This window comes from Diabrotica virgifera, chromosome 5 (assembly GCF_917563875.1).
Source record: "Diabrotica virgifera virgifera chromosome 5, PGI_DIABVI_V3a".
NCBI lineage: Eukaryota > Metazoa > Arthropoda > Insecta > Coleoptera > Chrysomelidae > Diabrotica > Diabrotica virgifera.
This window is the reverse complement of record NC_065447.1, coordinates 206,248,353-206,267,055: the sequence shown is the minus strand read 5'-3', so window position 1 is coordinate 206,267,055 and position 18,703 is coordinate 206,248,353. Positions and strand designations below refer to the sequence as shown.

Sequence of the window (18,703 nt, the reverse complement as noted above, 5' to 3'; positions counted from 1 at the left end):
TTTTTCAAAAATACTTAGTTTTACCTAGTTTTCTCAGGGTTCAAAAAAATGAATACTTACATTTAAAAAGCATTGGAGCCGAAATTTTGCACCTACCCCCTTAAGTGTTGTTTCTGACATAACGGTTTATTGTACATAAAAAGTGCTATCCTCCTTCTCAGAGGCATCTTTCAGTGCATCACAGTTTTTCGATTTCTTTCTAACGCATTAAGTTGGAAGTGACAGAAAAAAGGTACGTCCGTGATTAAAGTCCTTTATAATGTTTATTCTAGTTGTTGATAGATGGCGCTATAATCGAACAAAAAATGATTTATGTATTATCTATACGACTATAATCTGTACAATTTATAAGACTATGCAAATCAAAGAACATATCTTTTTATAAATGAAATAAACACACTTGATTTGTTTTTATACCAAATTACGATTACGATTCTGACAACTGTCAGATTTAACTAAAATGTCATGCTATGATTCTCCACATTCTTAAAATCATATATTAGGTCATTAATGACACACTGAAATACTGAGAAGAACTTTAAATTATAGTCGTATAGATATGTAATAGGTAAATAATGGGTAAATACATAAATCATTTCTTTTGCGATTATATTGCCATCTATCAACAACTGGAATAAATGTTATAAATATGTATACCTTTTTTCTGTCACTTGTGTCGTCGCACTGAAAAAAGCCTCTGAGAAGCACTATAATAAACATTTTTATTCAAAATTATCTCAGCTACATTTTTTGTTTGAAACATTTTTACGGTGTAGAGATTCATGGTAAATCGATGTTTTCCGTTTTCCTCCTAGGGCGGGGGTTTTAGGGGGAAGCCCGAGGGTAGTATTACAAATTTGATAAATAAGGCGAGACTACCAATGTCTATAGTTACTTATTTAACAAACTTTTTCTTTCTAGTATAATGCTCCAGTTCTCAAAAATGCTTTAAATGCGTGCTCATTAATTAATTAATTTATTAAATATTATATTTAATGTTTAACATTTTTCAGTCAAATTCATGTAGTTCCATTAAATGCCAGCTCTAAAGAGTGGATGTTAAAAATGGAAGATGATGAGGAAATAGTTCTTGTTGCTGCTTCTGAAAACCTTGTTTGCATTGCAATGGCTAACTACATAGTAAGGATAGCATCCGCTTTTGGTACTCAACGGGGTGTTGTTTCAATACCTGGTCCAGTAGTATGTATGACAGCATTCAAGGATTTACTTATGGTAGCTTTTCATACATCGCCAGTCAGAAAAGGAGATCAGTGTATAAATATTAGGTTGATTAAGTTTGAAGGTAGGATATATGTATATTTCTACAACATTTTGCATGTCAAACATAAATTTGTATGTCAAACTATCTTGAAACCACGATGATTTGTCGATCTTCACGCATTCATGTTCAATAATAATCAACGTCTGAGTAATGTTTTGTGAAACTGGCTATCCTCCATTTTTCTTTTACGGTGCTTCTCTTATGGAAATTTTGCTATTATCTCAGCTATTCTTATTTTATTCTTATTTTAAGGCGCACTTGGAAAACTAGAGACCAATCAGTTTATTGAGCCATATCTATAAAATGTTTACCCGAATAGTTACAAGACTAGAAAAAAAGTTAGATTTCTACCAGCCCCGAGAACAAGCTGGCTTCCGCTCAAAATTCGGAATAAACAATCACCTACAAGCAGTAAAAACCTTAATAGAAAAATCGATAGAATATAGCAGATCACTGGTACTTATCTTCGTAGACTTTCACAAAGCCTTCGACACCGTGGAACTATGTAGACAGCATTATAACTGCTCTGAACAACAGTAGAATAGACAAAACCGTTTTACAAAGTTAGTACAAACATTGTATCAAAATGCCAACTACAGGATACCACCAGAGAAATACATATCAAGCGAGGTGTGAGACAGGGCGACACTCTCTCACCTAAATTATTTATAACGGTTCTCGAATTCACCTTCTAAAGTGCGAAATCATCTGCGTTTTGCCGACGATATAGTACTTATCACCGAAGATCTGGGTAAGCACAACAAATGCTACAAGAATTAGAAAACGTATCTTCAACAATAGGTCTAAAAATGAACCTCAGTAAGACCAAATTTATGACAAATTTAGTTCTCGGAGAACACCTAACCATTCAAAATCAAGTGGTCGAATTGACAGAAAGTACATATATCTGGGTCATGAAATCAGAATAATCAAGGATTCAACGACGAATAACACTTGCTTGGGCGGCGTATGGTTCACTAAGAGACATCTTTTAGAGCAACATCCCGATAGCTATGAAATGGAAGACATTTGAAAAATGCGTTCTTTCTATTATGACATACAGAACAAAACTCTCACACAAAAACAACAGCACTGAAAATGCGAGTGGCACAAAGGCGCATGGAAAGGTCGATTCTCGGGGTGACAAAAAAGGATAAAATATTGAAGCAAGACCTGAGGAAAAAGAACAGGTATCACTGATGTCGTCGAACCCATAGCCAAGCTGAAATGGAATTAGGCAGGTCATATAGCGAGACTAAAAGACTCAAGATGAACCCCAAGAGAAGACAGACGCAGCAGAGGACGACGAACACACTGGATTTACGACATTAACCGAATGTCCAAGAAATGGCAACAAGACGCACAGAACCGTGGAGAGTGGCGAAAAATGGAAGAGACCTATGTCCAGCAGGGGACGGAAGAGGTTGCATGATGATGATGATGATTTTATTTGCCACCGGTCTGTAAAGCTCTAATGAGGTACAATTTTACCCTTTACTGAGCTTTCTCAGCCAGGAAATTATTCTTTTTAATATGTACTCACATGCATGCCTATTCTGTAACTCATTTCGATATGGTCATCAAAATCGGTATTCCATAACTCCCTCGGAATCTCTACAATCGGTATAGTGAATAGAAATGACTTCGACAACATTTACCCTGTCGAAATTAGATTTCGATAATCGGAATTGTGCTTGACGCAAGCGCATTGTATTTTGATTTGACGTTTATACTTTATATCTACTAAAAACAGTTTATTACTACTTATTTACAGTATTTTTACATTTTGTATCTGCTTAATTTTTTAGTCTGTGGTATTATTTACTTAGAAAATTGTATATTTAATTTAGTTGAATTTAATTTTTATTTATTTAATTTTTACGAGTATGCATTGAACCTAACCCCATTTTCTCTGGCATCTGAATCTGAATGCTGAATGTTGGCCAGTCACAGTTCACAGTGTTGCCATATTTTTATTTGTATATTTCTTGTACAATTTCAATCAATGGCATAATGATTGTACAAGACCGTTTAAAATTATAAAGATAGACTTGTATTTTTATCAATCAACGCTTATAGAAAAGAAAATAATTATAGAAAAGACGCCATTTTTGGGAAAAGTTGTTTATCAGTTATTTTAGCTGGAATCAAATCTTAAGATTGTATATTATTAGTAATATTTTACATCATACGAGTGCATCTTATCTTCATTTATCTTTTTTATTTATCAGTTGATCTTCTTTTTTATAACAATTTTAATTAACTTTGATTTAAAACCATTTATCATCTTTTGAGCTTTTTGTGTAGAATATTTACACTAATATTTTGTTATTTACTTTTCAAAACTTTTCTTTTTTGTTATTTGAAAACTATTTTTTAAATGCAACTGTATGTAATGTGATAGTATGAAAAATTGAAGATATGGCAACGGTGTCGTATTTCAAATTTAGAACCAGTAACAAGCAGGCCACAGAACACTAATTTCACTTGACAATGCGGGGTTGCCACCCCCTCCTGACCACGTGAAATAGAAATTGCCGATTTCGATTTACCTTTATTTCGATGTGAGTTACAGAATGCCAATCCAAACACGAAAATGACGCGATATATATCAAACATTCCGATTTCAGGTAATTACGATTCGACTTGGTCATTTCTATTCGATTTGTTAAAAGTTACAGAATAGGGCTGATTACCTCAGATTGAGTTGTAAAACCAATCGACTGGACGTTGACCTTGTGTAGAGAACTTTCTTATGATGAAGGAATTTTTCCTTCTTTCCATGGGTCCATGGAATTTTCTGCGGCAGCGAGGAGTACGGGTCTTAATTTTTGAAGAAATTTGCTTGTTACATCAGTAAAATCCTGAATCCTATAATACAGTAACAATGAGTGTAGGATCGACGGAGAGACGAAGAATAAAGTAAACGTTTGAAAAGTGAAAATAAGAAAAGTAAAAAGGATGTATTAAGAAATAAATACATTTCACTTACCAAATTAAATTGAGTAATTGAACTAAAAGGTGGTGACACAAATATTGCAACTTCATCCGCAGCGGGTGAAAACAGATCTTCACAACTAAATTTCTAACGGGAAATTAATAGAATAGCCGGAGTAGGCCTATTTATAAGAACATAGTCAAATAAAAAAAATACCGTTGAGTTGTTGTGTGGTCTAAAAAGGACTTCATCTAACGGTAGTACGTTCTTTACAGGTAAAATATTGCAAAACCTCTAAATTTTAAAGAACCGCTTGGATTGACATGAAATTTGGCATACACATAGCTAACACGTCAGAGAAAAAAAGTGATATTGTGCCGATGTGTGCTTTTACTTTGGGGGTGAGTTTCACCCCCTTTTGGGGGTGAAAAATATATGTTCGAAATAAGTCCGGAAATGGATAAAATTACTAATTCTAAGCAACTTTTGTTCTATAACATTTTTTCACCAAGTTAATACTTTTCGGGTTATTTGCGAGTGAATATGTTAATTTTTCTACAAAATAACCACGTTTTCAGACGGTTTTTCGCAAATAACGCAAAAAGTAAGTATTTGGTCTAAAAAAAATTCTAATCAAAAATATAGCACGGAAAAAAGTGAAAAAGTATATATTAGGTCACTATAACTAGTAGAAGCAGAGTTACAGCTAATGAAAAATAGGTTCATATTCGTCAAATTCCAAATAGAAAATTTTAACGTGCCATAACCAAAAAACGAAGCACTTTTTTGGGGAAAACTCATTTTACCTTTTTTAAAGTGTTTAAAAAATGCTTAACTTTGTTTTAAAAAAAAAATTTAGCATCAAAAGTAAACAAGTTACGCTCAAAATAAAGTTGGTCCCTTTTGTTTTGGTAAGAAATCTGGAAAATCACCCCGTAATTAGCATTTCAAATGAACTTAATTGTTACCACTTCACAAGTTTTTTACTCGCGTATGTATTGATTATATACAATCTGTAAGTTTCATTGGTTCAAAGTCCTTATTTTTGAAAGAGCTGTAGTTAAAAGGGCTTGAACGAGTCACTTATCACGAGTGTATGCAAATTTAGAAACACCGAATCTTAACCAATTTTTGGTCTTACAGAAAAACAAAAAATGTAAAATATTCAGAAAAGTAAAGCGGACTTTTTTTATTGTTTAAGATTTTTGGTATCTTTAACAATTTTTAAGTTATCTTGAAAAAAAGCATTTTTTTCAAAATTAAAATTTTTAAAAATTTTACTTTAAAACCAAATTTTTTCAAAAATAAGCACTTTGAATCGATGAAACTTACAGATCATATAAACACAACATAAGTAAAGTAACTTGTGAAGCGGTAACGATTAATTTCATTTAAGTTGCTAATTGGGGGGTGATTCCTGATTTTTTTTTTGCCAAAACAAAAGGTACCAACGTTATTTTGAGCGTAACTTGCTTACATTTGATGCTAAAAATTTTTTTTATAAAATCAGAAATAAAGTGTTTTTAAACACTTTTGAATTATTATATTTGGAATTTTTCGAATATTAACCTATTTTTCATTAGCTATAACTCTGCTTTTGCTAGGTATAGAGACCTAATATATACACCGTTTTTTTCACTTTTTATAGGCTATAGTCTTGCTAAGGATATTGGTTCGTCCACATAAGTAGGAATAACAATTTTTAATTTTCTTGTTTTTGTAAAGAATATTTTAATTCATTTTCTTTTCAATATTATGGGACACCCCGTATATACGAGTAGGCCAATACCTAATTCAGTGAGTATGTATTAATTTTTATCATTATTTTCAAGTAAAAACCTTAAAGTTTTTTGTATGTAATTACCTGCCTACTCGCCTCATTTTAAAAAGACAATTCGCCAACCAACTCTCTTGGTTAACAGTCACTTACAATTATTCCGAAAAGTGTATAGAAACTCAATATAGTCCTCGCGAGTGATATATACTACTCAGCAATAGCAGTACGAACAATAGCAGGCCTGCTCCAGCTTGTGCAACGAGAAATGACAAGGTAGGAAATATTTTTATTACAATTTACTTTAAGGTCTGGTTTTTTTACTGTTATTTTTTTTATTCTATTTTAAATTCACCCTATGCTAAACAGTCCACTAATAAAGCTCTCACTGAGTTAGTAGTCTCCTCCAAGATGATTTATTGGTCCTTCGAGCCGGATAGATCCATTTTCTATATTTTTTTCTTGCATTTTTCATTTTTCTAAGAGGGTAATATAGTCGGGGAAAGTTTCTTTTAAACCTGAATTGTTTGATTTTATTGTCATACTTTGCTAATTTACAAAGATCAGAATCAAATTCAGGTTATTTAACCGCATTTCCTTTGACTTTATTTTTTGTTATTCTTTAACATAAGGCGATAAAATATTCTTTACAAAATTAAAATCACGTATCAATTAGTACATTGGTTTTTTTTTGTGCCGATCGTTAGTGGTACCTATACCTCAGTTAATGTTGTTTTTTAAGTAAAAAAGGAACACATTAATGTAAAAGTAATTATTATTAAATTGTCAACGTCGGCCAATAGACAAATTTTGTTATAATAATTATTATACAGGTTGACTCTGTTATAGATGAAACTGTGTGTTTATTTTACACAGTAATTTTTATTTAAAGGGTTTATGTTTTATAATTATTTTTTGTCTATAAATATTCAAATAGCAGAGGACATAGTTTTCTATTTTATTAGCACAAAGTTCGGTTGTATTTTATTAATTTTCGTGTGGTGGACCTATTTTATTTCCTAACGCTAGTTTCATATTTTTCTAAATTTATTAATTCTACATTTAAATTTACAAAATGGCAGATAAAATTAAAAAATATCAATCTTTAAGACAAGTTGAAGTGCAACAAATGACTGAAATTCATGCTGTTGCTTTAAAGGTAGCTGCTGACGATAAGAATTTTTACCCGGTTTTGGAAGTTATATATGAAGGATTGGAAAAAATTCGTGACAATTTTTATGATCTTCATAATAAAATAATTATGTTAGTTTCTGAGCAAGATAATGAGGACGCGCTATTTAAAGTCGAAGATGATTGCCGTAGTAATTTTGACAAATTATATTATAAAATTAAATTAACATACGTGCAAGCCTTTAGAAAATCTTCAACATCAAGTCAGCAAACTACATCAACTTCACAGTCTCAAAATCCTTTACCTATAAATTATTTTAATTTACCGAAACCGGAATTGCCATCTTTCAGTGGAAAAATAACTGAATTTAGAAGTTTTATAGATCAGTTTGATGCTCGCGTTCATACTCTTACTTACTTACAACCAATTGACAAATTTAATTTGTTACTATCGTGTTTAAAGGGTGCAGCGCGCGATGCTGTGGATCATATTGACATCACAGCAAACAATTATCCAATTGCCTATGATCTGCTTTGTGAAAGGTTTAATAATGTTAGGGTAATCGCTGCCAATTTATGGAATAACCTTGAAAGTTCACCACAACTGACTTCAGAAGATCCAAAAGAACTACGCAAGTTGTTAGATACATTTTCGAAAAATGTGGCATCTCTAAATAAGCTAGGACTACCCACAGTACATTGGGATTTTATACTTGTTCAAATGATTTTAAAACGATTAACTGTTTCTTTAGTAACACGTTTTGAGCTTTTTCATAATAATTCAACCATCCCAAGCTATAAAAAACTGATTGATTTTTTAAATCAAAGTTGTCTCGCTTTAGATAATATTGATTTTCACACTAAACCAAAATCTAACTTTTCTAAAAAACCTAATTCTTCCAAATCTACATCATTGCTTGCTCAAACAGAACCTGAACCAAAATGTTCTATCTGTAAAACTAATGATACCCATGCCATTTATAAATGCTCCGTTTTTTTGGCAAAATCTCCTGTAGATCGATTTCAATTAATGAAAAAGAACAAGATGTGTATTAACTGTCTTGGATCACATCGTTCTAGCCTATGCAAATCTACATGGACTTGTCACTCGTGCCATAAAAAACATCATACACTACTTTGCTTCTCCTCTTCTAAGAAAGAAGAGAATGTTCAAGATTCGGCGGCATCCACTTTAAATTCAACGACTGGATCATCCGTTTCTGTGTGTTTTTCTTCCGCTGATAAAAGTACTTTGCTTTCCACTGCATGTATTGAGGTGCTTGATTGTCACGGTAACTACCAACCTGTTAGGTGTCTGTTAGATTCGGGAAGCATGACGTCCTTCATCTGTCAAAAGACCCTTAGGCGTTTAGGTTTACGTCCCATGAAAACTTCAGCTAACATCCAAGGATTAGGTTCTATGCAGTCTAACACTAATTTAGGTGGGGTTACCATTTCTTTTAAACCAGTACGTAAATCTTCTCCTATTTTGACAACCGATGCGTTAGTCTTGACAAAAATATGTGAGGATCAGCCTTTATGTAATTTAGAAGTTAATACTTGGCCCCATATTGCTAATTTAAAGTTAGCAGATGATAACTTCTTTCGTAGAGGATCCATAGACATTCTTTTAGGAGCTGATGTATTCTCTACAATTCTTTTGGATGGACGTATTTACGGCAATCAAGATGAACCTGATGCAATTAATACTATATTTGGCTATGTGCTTATGGGAAAAGTAAATATTTCAAAGGCACCTACTCTTACGTCTTTATTTTGCCAAGTTGAAGATACGGTTTCTTTGGATCAGCAAATAAAGAAATTCTGGGAATTAGAAGCAGTCCCTGAAGTTTTTTGCTTAGCTCCTGATGACGCTAAAGTGGAAAATATGTTTATGAATACTTATACGCGTGAACATTCAGGACGCTTTGTAGTAGATCTACCTTTTAAGGAAGAAAATCCTGTCTTTCCTAATATTAGATCACTTGCTCTTAGTAGGTTTTATTCATTAGAAAGAAGGCTTCAAAAATCTCCTGAACTTTATGACCAATACCGCACCTTTATGAAGGAATTTGTTGAGCTCGGTCACATGAAACCTGTCCCATTGAATAACTTCGATTCACCTTATGTTTACTATTTATCGCATCATTGTGTTTTAAGACCTGAAAGTCTAACAAGTAAATTAAGGGTCGTTTTTAATGGTTCCGGGCATCTTCCAAATCAACCCTCACTCAATGACAAATTATTCACTGGTCCTAAGCTTCAGACTGACATCTGTACAATTTTGATTAATTTTCGATTGCATGGTTATGTAATTACGGCCGATATTTCTAAAATGTATAGGCAAATTTTAATTAATCCTACTCAAACAGATTATCAAAGAGTACTTTGGCGTTCTAATAATTCTGAACCTGTTCGAGATCTTCGTATCAACAGAGTTGTTTATGGTCTCTCTTGTTCTCCTTATCTTGCTATTAGATGTCTACATCAGTTGGCTAATGATGACGGGGATTCGTTTCCTCTAGCAGCCGAGGCACTTAAAACTGGAACCTACGTTGATGATATCGTTTCTTCCTGTCCTAGTTTCGAAAATGCCTTAGCACTAAGAGACGAACTTATTGCCTTACTTGCCAAAGGAGGTTTTGAGTTGAAAAAATGGTCCAGTAATGTACCCGCTTTATTGAAAGGATTAGCTGTATCAGATTTAGCAATAAAACCTCTTACATTTAATGATGATATTTCGTCCAAAACACTTAAAGTATTAGGGTTGGAATGGGACGCTTCTTCGGATACATTTGCTTTTAAAGTTCAAGTTTTAGACTCTTCTTGTACAAAACGTCATCTTTTGTCCAATTTAGCAAAAATATTTGATCCTCTTGGATTTTTATCTCCAATAACATTTCTAATTAAACACCTTATTCAAAGAATATGGACTCAAAAGATTGGTTGGGATGATGCTCCATCAAAAGAAATTATCCGTTTGTGGAAAAAATACATTGATGATGTAGCATATTTGAGTAAATTAAATTTACCTCGTCGTTTATTAATTGACGATATTTTACGCTTAGAAGTTCACTGTTTTGGTGACGCTAGCGAGAAAGGTTACTGCGCTGTCTTGTACTTTCGATGCTTATCACCTTCAGGCCAACCTTTTGTTTCTTTTGTTATAGCTAAATCTAAGGTCGCACCCATTAATAAGGGACTTACTATTTCCAGATTAGAATTGTCTGCTGCGGTTTTAGTGGCTCGACTAGTCTCCTTTGTTTCTTCTGTTATTAAAGATAAAGTAGAAATCAAGGAAATATACTGTTATTCTGATTCTGCTGTTACATTACGTTGGTTACAATCTTCCCCTCATCAGTGGAAAACTTTTGTGAGCAATAGAGTAGCTTTTGTGCAGGATCGAGTAACTTCTTCATGTTGGCACTATGTTCCTTCTGAAGAAAATCCTGCTGACATTGGTTCAAGGGGTTGCTTACCCTCTGAGTTAATTAACTGTTCCAAATGGTGGGTGGGGCCAACCTTCTTACAATCTGATCCGCTAACGTTCTTTGAACTTAATTCAAAGGAGTCTACTAATGTAAATTTGGAAGTGCGGACTGTCGCATTGATTGCTGAAATTCCCAATAATTTTTTAGATATTTTATTGGATCGTCATTCGTCTTTAAATAGGTGTGTTCGATGTTTGTGTTACATTATTCGTTTTTTCCATTATGTAACCAAAAACCGATATGGTAATCTGGAAATAGGTTGTTTAAGTTTATTGGAGCAACATAACTCCTTACTGGTTTTTGTTAAACGAACACAGCTTACAGCAGGAAATGGTGGGTGGGGCCAACCTTCTTACAATCTGATCCGCTAACGTTCTTTGAACTTAATTCAAAGGAGTCTACTAATGTAAATTTGGAAGTGCGGACTGTCGCATTGATTGCTGAAATTCCCAATAATTTTTTAGATATTTTATTGGATCGTCATTCGTCTTTAAATAGGTGTGTTCGATGTTTGTGTTACATTATTCGTTTTTTCCATTATGTAACCAAAAACCGATATGGTAATCTGGAAATAGGTTGTTTAAGTTTATTGGAGCAACATAACTCCTTACTGGTTTTTGTTAAACGAACACAGCAGATCTTTTTTAATACTTTAATAAATTTTATCCAAGATAAACAGCTGCTTCCAAAAAATTTAAGAAAGCTTTCACCTTTTATCGATGCAAAGGGAATTCTACGTGTAGGTAGTCGCCTAGCTAATGCGCCCATTTCGTATGATCGCAAATTTCCGGCATTACTTCCTAACAGTTGTAAATTAACTGATATGATTATTGAATCTACTCGTCTGCAATATCTACACGCCGGGCTTCAAACTGTTCAATACCTAATTTCTCGGCGTTTTTGGATTATATCTTCCAAACGAGCCATTCGTAGAGTACTGTCTAAATGTGTTAAATGTTTTAAGGTGAATCCTTTGTCTCCAGTTCCGTTAATGGGAAATCTACCGCTAGCTCGAATATCTCAACTAAAACCTTTCAGTAATGTTGGAGTTGATTTTGCGGGCCCTTTTCCTATAAGAGCTTCCAAACTTCGAAAGTCTCAAACTCTTAAAGCGTATTTGTCGCTTTTTATTTGTTTCTCAACAAAAGCTCTTCATTTAGAGCTCGTATCTGATTTATCCACTGACGCGTTTTTAGCTGCGTTTAAGCGATTTGTCAGTCGTAGAGGCCGATGTCAACATGTTTATAGTGACAATGGCACTAACTTTGTTGGAGCCAGAGCAGAACTTAACAGATTGGCATCACAAGCTGCTTCTCATGAATCTATTCAATGGCATCTCATTCCCCCTTCTTCTCCACACTTTGGAGGTTTATGGGAATCTAATATTAAGACGGTAAAGGGTCATTTAATTCGCACAATTGGAGAACAAGTACTAACTTTTGAAGAGTTATATACTATTTTTTCTCAAATTGAGGCCATCATGAATTCGAGGCCAATATGCCCGTTAAGTTCAGACCCAAACGATCTTAGTGCGTTAACTCCAGGACATTTTTTGACCATGGAGCCTTTGAGTGCTCCGCCCGAAGAAACGTTGCTCGATGTTCCGCACAATCGGTTGAATCGTTGGCAATTATTAAATAAGTTGCACCAACAGATTTGGGAACGGTGGTCTAAGGAGTACCTCCAAACTCTTCATCAAAGGGCTAAATGGAATTCTCCGTCTCCAAACGTCCAACTAGGTACCTTAGTGGTAATCCGTCAAAATAATATTCCCCCGCTACAATGGCCTTTGGGCCGTATAATTGAGGTTCATCCTGGATCTGATGGTATAGTTAGAGTGGCCACAGTGAAAACTAATAGTGGTATATATAAACGCTCTATAGTAAAATTATGTCCTTTGCCTTTTGAGCCGTAACAATACTGCGTATTGTGGTGGGCGGTTGTGGTTCGTCCACATAAGTAGGAATAACAATTTTTAATTTTCTTGTTTTTGTAAAGAATATTTTAATTCATTTTCTTTTCAATATTATGGGACACCCCGTATATACGAGTAGGCCAATACCTAATTCAGTGAGTATGTATTAATTTTTATCATTATTTTCAAGTAAAAACCTTAAAGTTTTTTGTATGTAATTACCTGCCTACTCGCCTCATTTTAAAAAGACAATTCGCCAACCAACTCTCTTGGTTAACAGTCACTTACAATTATTCCGAAAAGTGTATAGAAACTCAATATAGTCCTCGCGAGTGATATATACTACTCAGCAATAGCAGTACGAACAATAGCAGGCCTGCTCCAGCTTGTGCAACGAGAAATGACAAGGTAGGAAATATTTTTATTACAATTTACTTTAAGGTCTGGTTTTTTTACTGTTATTTTTTTTATTCTATTTTAAATTCACCCTATGCTAAACAGTCCACTAATAAAGCTCTCACTGAGTTAGTAGTCTCCTCCAAGATGATTTAGATATTGTTTTCGACAAAATGCTTAAGTTTTGAGTTATTTGCGAAAACCGTCTAAAAACGTGGTTATTTTGTTGAAAAATTAACATATTCACTTGCAAATACATAACTCAAAAAGTGTTGATTTGGTGAAAAAACTCTATAGAACAAAAGTTGCTTAAAATTAGTCAGTTTATCCATTTCGGGACTTTCTTGGACATATATTTTTTCACCCCCGAGATGGGGTGAAAGTCACCCCCAGGGCAATAGCACACATCGGCACCATATAACTTTTTTTCTTTGACAAATTAGCTATGCGTATGCCAAATTTCATGTCAATCCAAGCGATTCTTTAAAATTTACAGCAAAAACCGTGAAAGAATTCTTTAGACGCCTTTTTTGAGGGATTATCTTCTATATTTGCAAACAAAAACCATCGACAACTTTAGTCAAAACAATTACGTGGTAATTTTAACGGGGAATTATATTATGTATAGCAGCCCTGCGGAAATTTTTTAAAAAGTTTACTATAGTTGAACCTAAAGGCTGTTTTATTAAAAATTAAAATCATATACTGGATGTTTTTTTTAAGTTTAATAAAATAAACGAACATGTTAACCTTTGAAAATATCTTATTTCTATTAGCTGCTATTGGTACTGATTACTGAATCGTCACACTTAAATTCTAGTTTATTTCATTTTTTTGTCATACATTACTGTATTATCAGATTTTCCTTATGTTTATTTTTATTATGTTAATTTTCAGGCACTTCGATTGTATGTAAAGACATCGGCTCAGCCTTGGGACCTGAATCGACATTGATGTGGTTGGGATTCTCTGATGTTGGTACACCAGGAATGATGGATTCACTGGGCATGTTGTCAATGTACCCACATAACACAAATACTTGGATACCTTTCTGTGATACTACCAAACATGTAAGTTATATCAAAGAAAAACATGTTGTTCTGAAGCTATTTCCTTGTGGCATTTTTATGATTAACTATGTATATGGGAAATAAGACACAATTAAATTGAAAAAAAAATTATTAACGTTTCGACGCCCAAATCGGGTGTCTTTGTCAAAATACAAAATACTACTAAATTAAACAAAAATGTTGTTGCTAAGTAAAATATTCTTCTAATAATTTATTTAATCTGACTCATTTATATTGGCAATTCAGACATGTATTATACATTTTAAAGTAGAAGACTTTAAAATGATATTGCCAATATTTATGAGTTGCGTTCCTGGGACGACTTTACTGAAAGATAGTTCATTCGATTACATGAAATCAACCCCAACTCAAGAATATCCGTCACAAAAAAATCATAGCATGTGATCTGTCTTTAAAAAGACAACCAAATGCAACGATGACAGTAAAATTCTCACGTTAGAGATTCCATAGTAAATCACGAGGGAAAACCAGGAAAAACCTCGTGATACTATCCCGTCATCGTAAGTGTTTGGTCTTACATTTAATTTACTCTCAAAAAACTAATACCAAATTCTGACTATAGTTTAAATTATAAATAATATTAATAATACATAGATATACAATAAGTAATACTAAAATATAAAATATGTACTAACTCGATATGTTATTGACTTATTAATCGTGGTATTTTCTTTCTATTGACTTCCTCTTTCAGTATGGGTAACCACATCCTACTGCATTCTACCGAGGAATTTGCGACACAATTGGTTCCATTTAGCATAATTAGAGCCGCTTCTTTGATTTTTCTCTTTTTACTATCTGATTCTTTCAGGACTATACTTGAATCTCTCCACTGAACTCTATGTTCATTATCCCATGCGTGTTGACATATTTGAGATCTATCAAATTCTCTATTTTTAATATAAGACTGACTTATTCCATTCACTTATTCTAACGTTTAATGGTCTTGATGTTTCATCTAAATAAGATTGCTCGCATTCACAAGGTATTTTATAAATGCAATTCTTTGTTCTTTCTTGTTCATTGTTAGGTTTAGTTTTTGCCCAGTCGGGTTGGACTAATAACAGGCCTAACCTTGCATTAGGAGCTGCCCCAAATTTTATTTTTCTGATCTGTAGAGGGGGTTAATAGTAGTGTAAATTTAAAATCTCGACTGAATTCCGCCGTTGCGTTAGCCGCCATTTTGATTTTAAACGAGAACCGCTTTTTCTCAATATCTCCGCCATTTTCAACTTTTCAACAAAAAGTATATCAACCAAAATTGTTAAAAATGTTATTTTCTTTAATTTCTATTATTATAATTTTTTCGTGCGGTCGATATTTTCCGAGTTATGGCGGAAAATAGTGACAGTTGGTGCATAATTATTAAATTATCTCGTTTATTATTAGTTTTACGACAAAAATGTACCTATGCAAAAATAGGGAGAATTAAATTCTACACAATTTTGATTTCTTTCATTTTTTTGCTAAAATTAATATTTAAGGTGGTACGTATGCGGTATTTGCTCGAGCGTAAGACCTGATTGATTTTATAACAACTGTTTTTGTTCAAAATCTACGCCATTTTAAACTTAAATTGTTCCAAATATGATTTCCTACAATTACTTTTTAACAATTTTTTTCATGCGGTTGACATTTTCCGAGATAAGTGGGAAAATAGTAAAAAGTGGTGGGGGGAGCTTAATTATTGAATTGAATCTTGTTTCTGAGCTGCCCCAAATTTTATAATTCTATCCATTAGGGGAGATCAATATTGGTGTAAATTTAAAATCGCGACTGAATTCCGCGGTTGCATTAGCCGCCATATTGATTTTAAAGGAGAACCGTTATTGCTTAATATCTCCGCCATTTTCAACTTTTCGACAAAAACGGTAGGAAATAAAATTTTTGGAAATGCAATTGCCTACATATTCTATTGCACAATTTTTTTATCCGATTAATATTTTCCGAGTTAACTGGGAAAATAGTGGAACCAGAGGGGAAGCATAATTATTGAATTGTCTCATTTATTATTAACTTTACGACATAATTGTACATAAACAAAAATAAAGAGAATAATATTTTACACAATTTTTTAAACTTCCAATGAAACACAAACCAAACTAACTACATAAAAGACATAAATAATATCTTATATGCATTAAGTTCACTTTATTTTATTAACTACCGGATTTTATTGGTTGAATTTGTCTGTCGATATTTTAATTTTCATGTCAGCTAATATATTTTTATATTCCAACAATTTTTTTAAATATTGGACCCTGTTGGGGTGAATTTCCCCATTCCCCCCCCTCGTAGACCCGCCACTGGTTTTCTCAAAAAATTGTAGTAAATCGTAATTGCAACTATTTCAGCACTTACACTTTTTGTCGAAAATTTGAAAATGGCGGAGATATTGAACAAAAACAATTGCTATAAAATCAATCAGGTCTTACCCTCGCACATTTACCGCGTACGTACTATCTTAAATATTGATTTTAACAAAAAAATTAAAGAGACCAAAATTGCAGAAAATTAAATTCTCTTCATTGTTGTACACGTACATGTTTGTTGTAAAACTAATAATAAACGAGATAATTCAATAGTTCCATAATTATGCTCTGTCAGTATTTTCCCCCCATAACTCGGAAAATATCGACCGCACGAAAAAAAAAATATAATAAACGAAATTATACAAAATCGTATTTTCAACAATTTCAGTATGTATACTTTTTATCGAAAAGTCGAAAATGACGGAGATATTGAGCAAAAACTGTTCTCGTTTAAAATCAAGATGGCGGCTAACGCAACGGTGAAATTCAGTCGAGATTTTAAATTTACACTACTATTGACCCCCTCTAAAGATTGGCAAAATAAAATTTGGGGCAGCTCCTAATTTAAGGTCAAATGGTATCCCGACTGGGCTATTTTAGATAGCATAGGTCTCAATGTGTTTGTTGTTTTGAATGTTGTTGAAATGTTGAATTTATTTCCTATTGTTTAAGTATCTCGGATAGTCCTTTTATATATATGGTATTGATATTTTCCTTGTATTATTTCTTGTGAATGTTGTAGGATCCCGTTCTAAGTTGTTCTGTTCCATTCAATCCAATCTTGACAATTCCTTATGTATAAACGATAAAGGAATTTTAACGCGAGAATTTTACTGTCATCGTTGCATTTGGTTGTCTTTTTAAAGACAGATCACATGCTATGATTTATCTTTCAGTAAAGTCGTCCCAGGAATGCAACTCATAAATACATATTGGCAATATCATTTTAAAGTCTTCTACTTTCAAATGTATAATATATGTCTGAATTGCCAATATAAATGAGTCAGATTAAATAAATTATTAGAAGAATATTTTACTTAGCAACAACATTTTTGTTTAATTTAGTAGTATTTTGTATTTTGACAACGACCTCGATTTGGGCGTCGAAACGTTAATAAATTTTGTTTTCAATTTAATTGTGGCTTATTTCCCATATAAATAGTTAATCAAAGAAAAACATGATATTTAGTCTTAATATTCCTAAAGATTAAAATATTACTAAATATTAAAATGTAAAATGCATCTAATCTAGGTACGAGCCATGCCAATTTTAGTGCTTTAGTAGTGCTTTTTAACAGCAACTGTGAAAAGTGAGTAGTCGGTAGACCGAGATCCCATTCTCTTCTACTCCAAAATTCTTATAAGCCCCATTAAAAAAAGTTGTTTGGTTTTTTTACTATAACTCCATTCATTTTAAATATACCTTATCCAGTCAAAAAACATTTTATAGGAAATTTCAAGTACTATAAAACTATATTGATCACATCTATTCAAAATCTTCACTTTTTAAAAGGTAAAGGGTTAAAAGGTGCAATAAAGGTGATACTCGCGCTACCAACCTAACTTAAAGTAGTGATATCTCTAAGAATTTTTATGCTACAGTAATGAAAATCAACCAAAATTTGTTAGAAACTATCCTACATTTTTGTACTGTATCATTTTTTTCGTATCTCTTATCATTTTCAAGTTACATGGAGGAAAAGGCAGATTTTTTAAGAAAATTTAAAAATGCGCTCTACAGGGTGATTGATTAGTGTGAGGAAGCTCAGTATATCTGTTATAGTAAAAATTGCAAAAAAAAGTTATTGACAAAAATTGTAGGCAGCTTTAAACTCCACATTTTAAAATTAGCTGCAATCTTACAGGGTGTTCCATAAGATGGTGGCAGACCAAACTTATGTTTTTTTAAATGGAACACCCTGTATTTTATTTTAAATTTGAAATCTGCTTCACTTCCACATCATAACAATGTAAACTTTTATTATGTTATACCGGGTATTTAAAAAGTTATAACCAATATTACCTGAAAATCGTATCAAGTTTAACTCCCTGTATAATTAAAAAAGAGCATAGGAACATTGATCTATTGCAACCATAGTTTTTTAATAATTGTTAAAAATTATAAAACATATTTGTTTTCATAATATTCGTTAAATCAAATACAGGGTAAGTCAAAATGCAAGTACATTATTTTCTTGGTAATTTTAAATATAACACCCTGTATTTTATATCACTATCGAAACGTACTAATATCGTACTTCAAATTTTATGAAGTACTCCCTATACCTAAAGTTATCAGTTTTCTAGATATTTTTATTTTTCCATCAAAGAATTAATTTGGTAGATATTTTAACGTTAACCCATAATTATTGT

General features: G+C 32.7%; 1 protein-coding gene across 1 annotated transcript in view; it reads left to right on the top strand.

Moving 5' to 3' along the window:
- LOC126884564 (WD repeat and HMG-box DNA-binding protein 1) overlaps positions 1 to 18,703 on the top strand; it is a 108,039-nt gene that overhangs the window by 58,626 nt on the left and 30,710 nt on the right. Inside the window, exons 7-8 of the mRNA XM_050650531.1 lie at positions 1,014 to 1,303; positions 13,825 to 13,997. Of these exons, the coding sequence (XP_050506488.1) occupies positions 1,014 to 1,303; positions 13,825 to 13,997 (463 nt within the window). The remainder of the gene's footprint in view (positions 1 to 1,013; positions 1,304 to 13,824; positions 13,998 to 18,703) is intronic.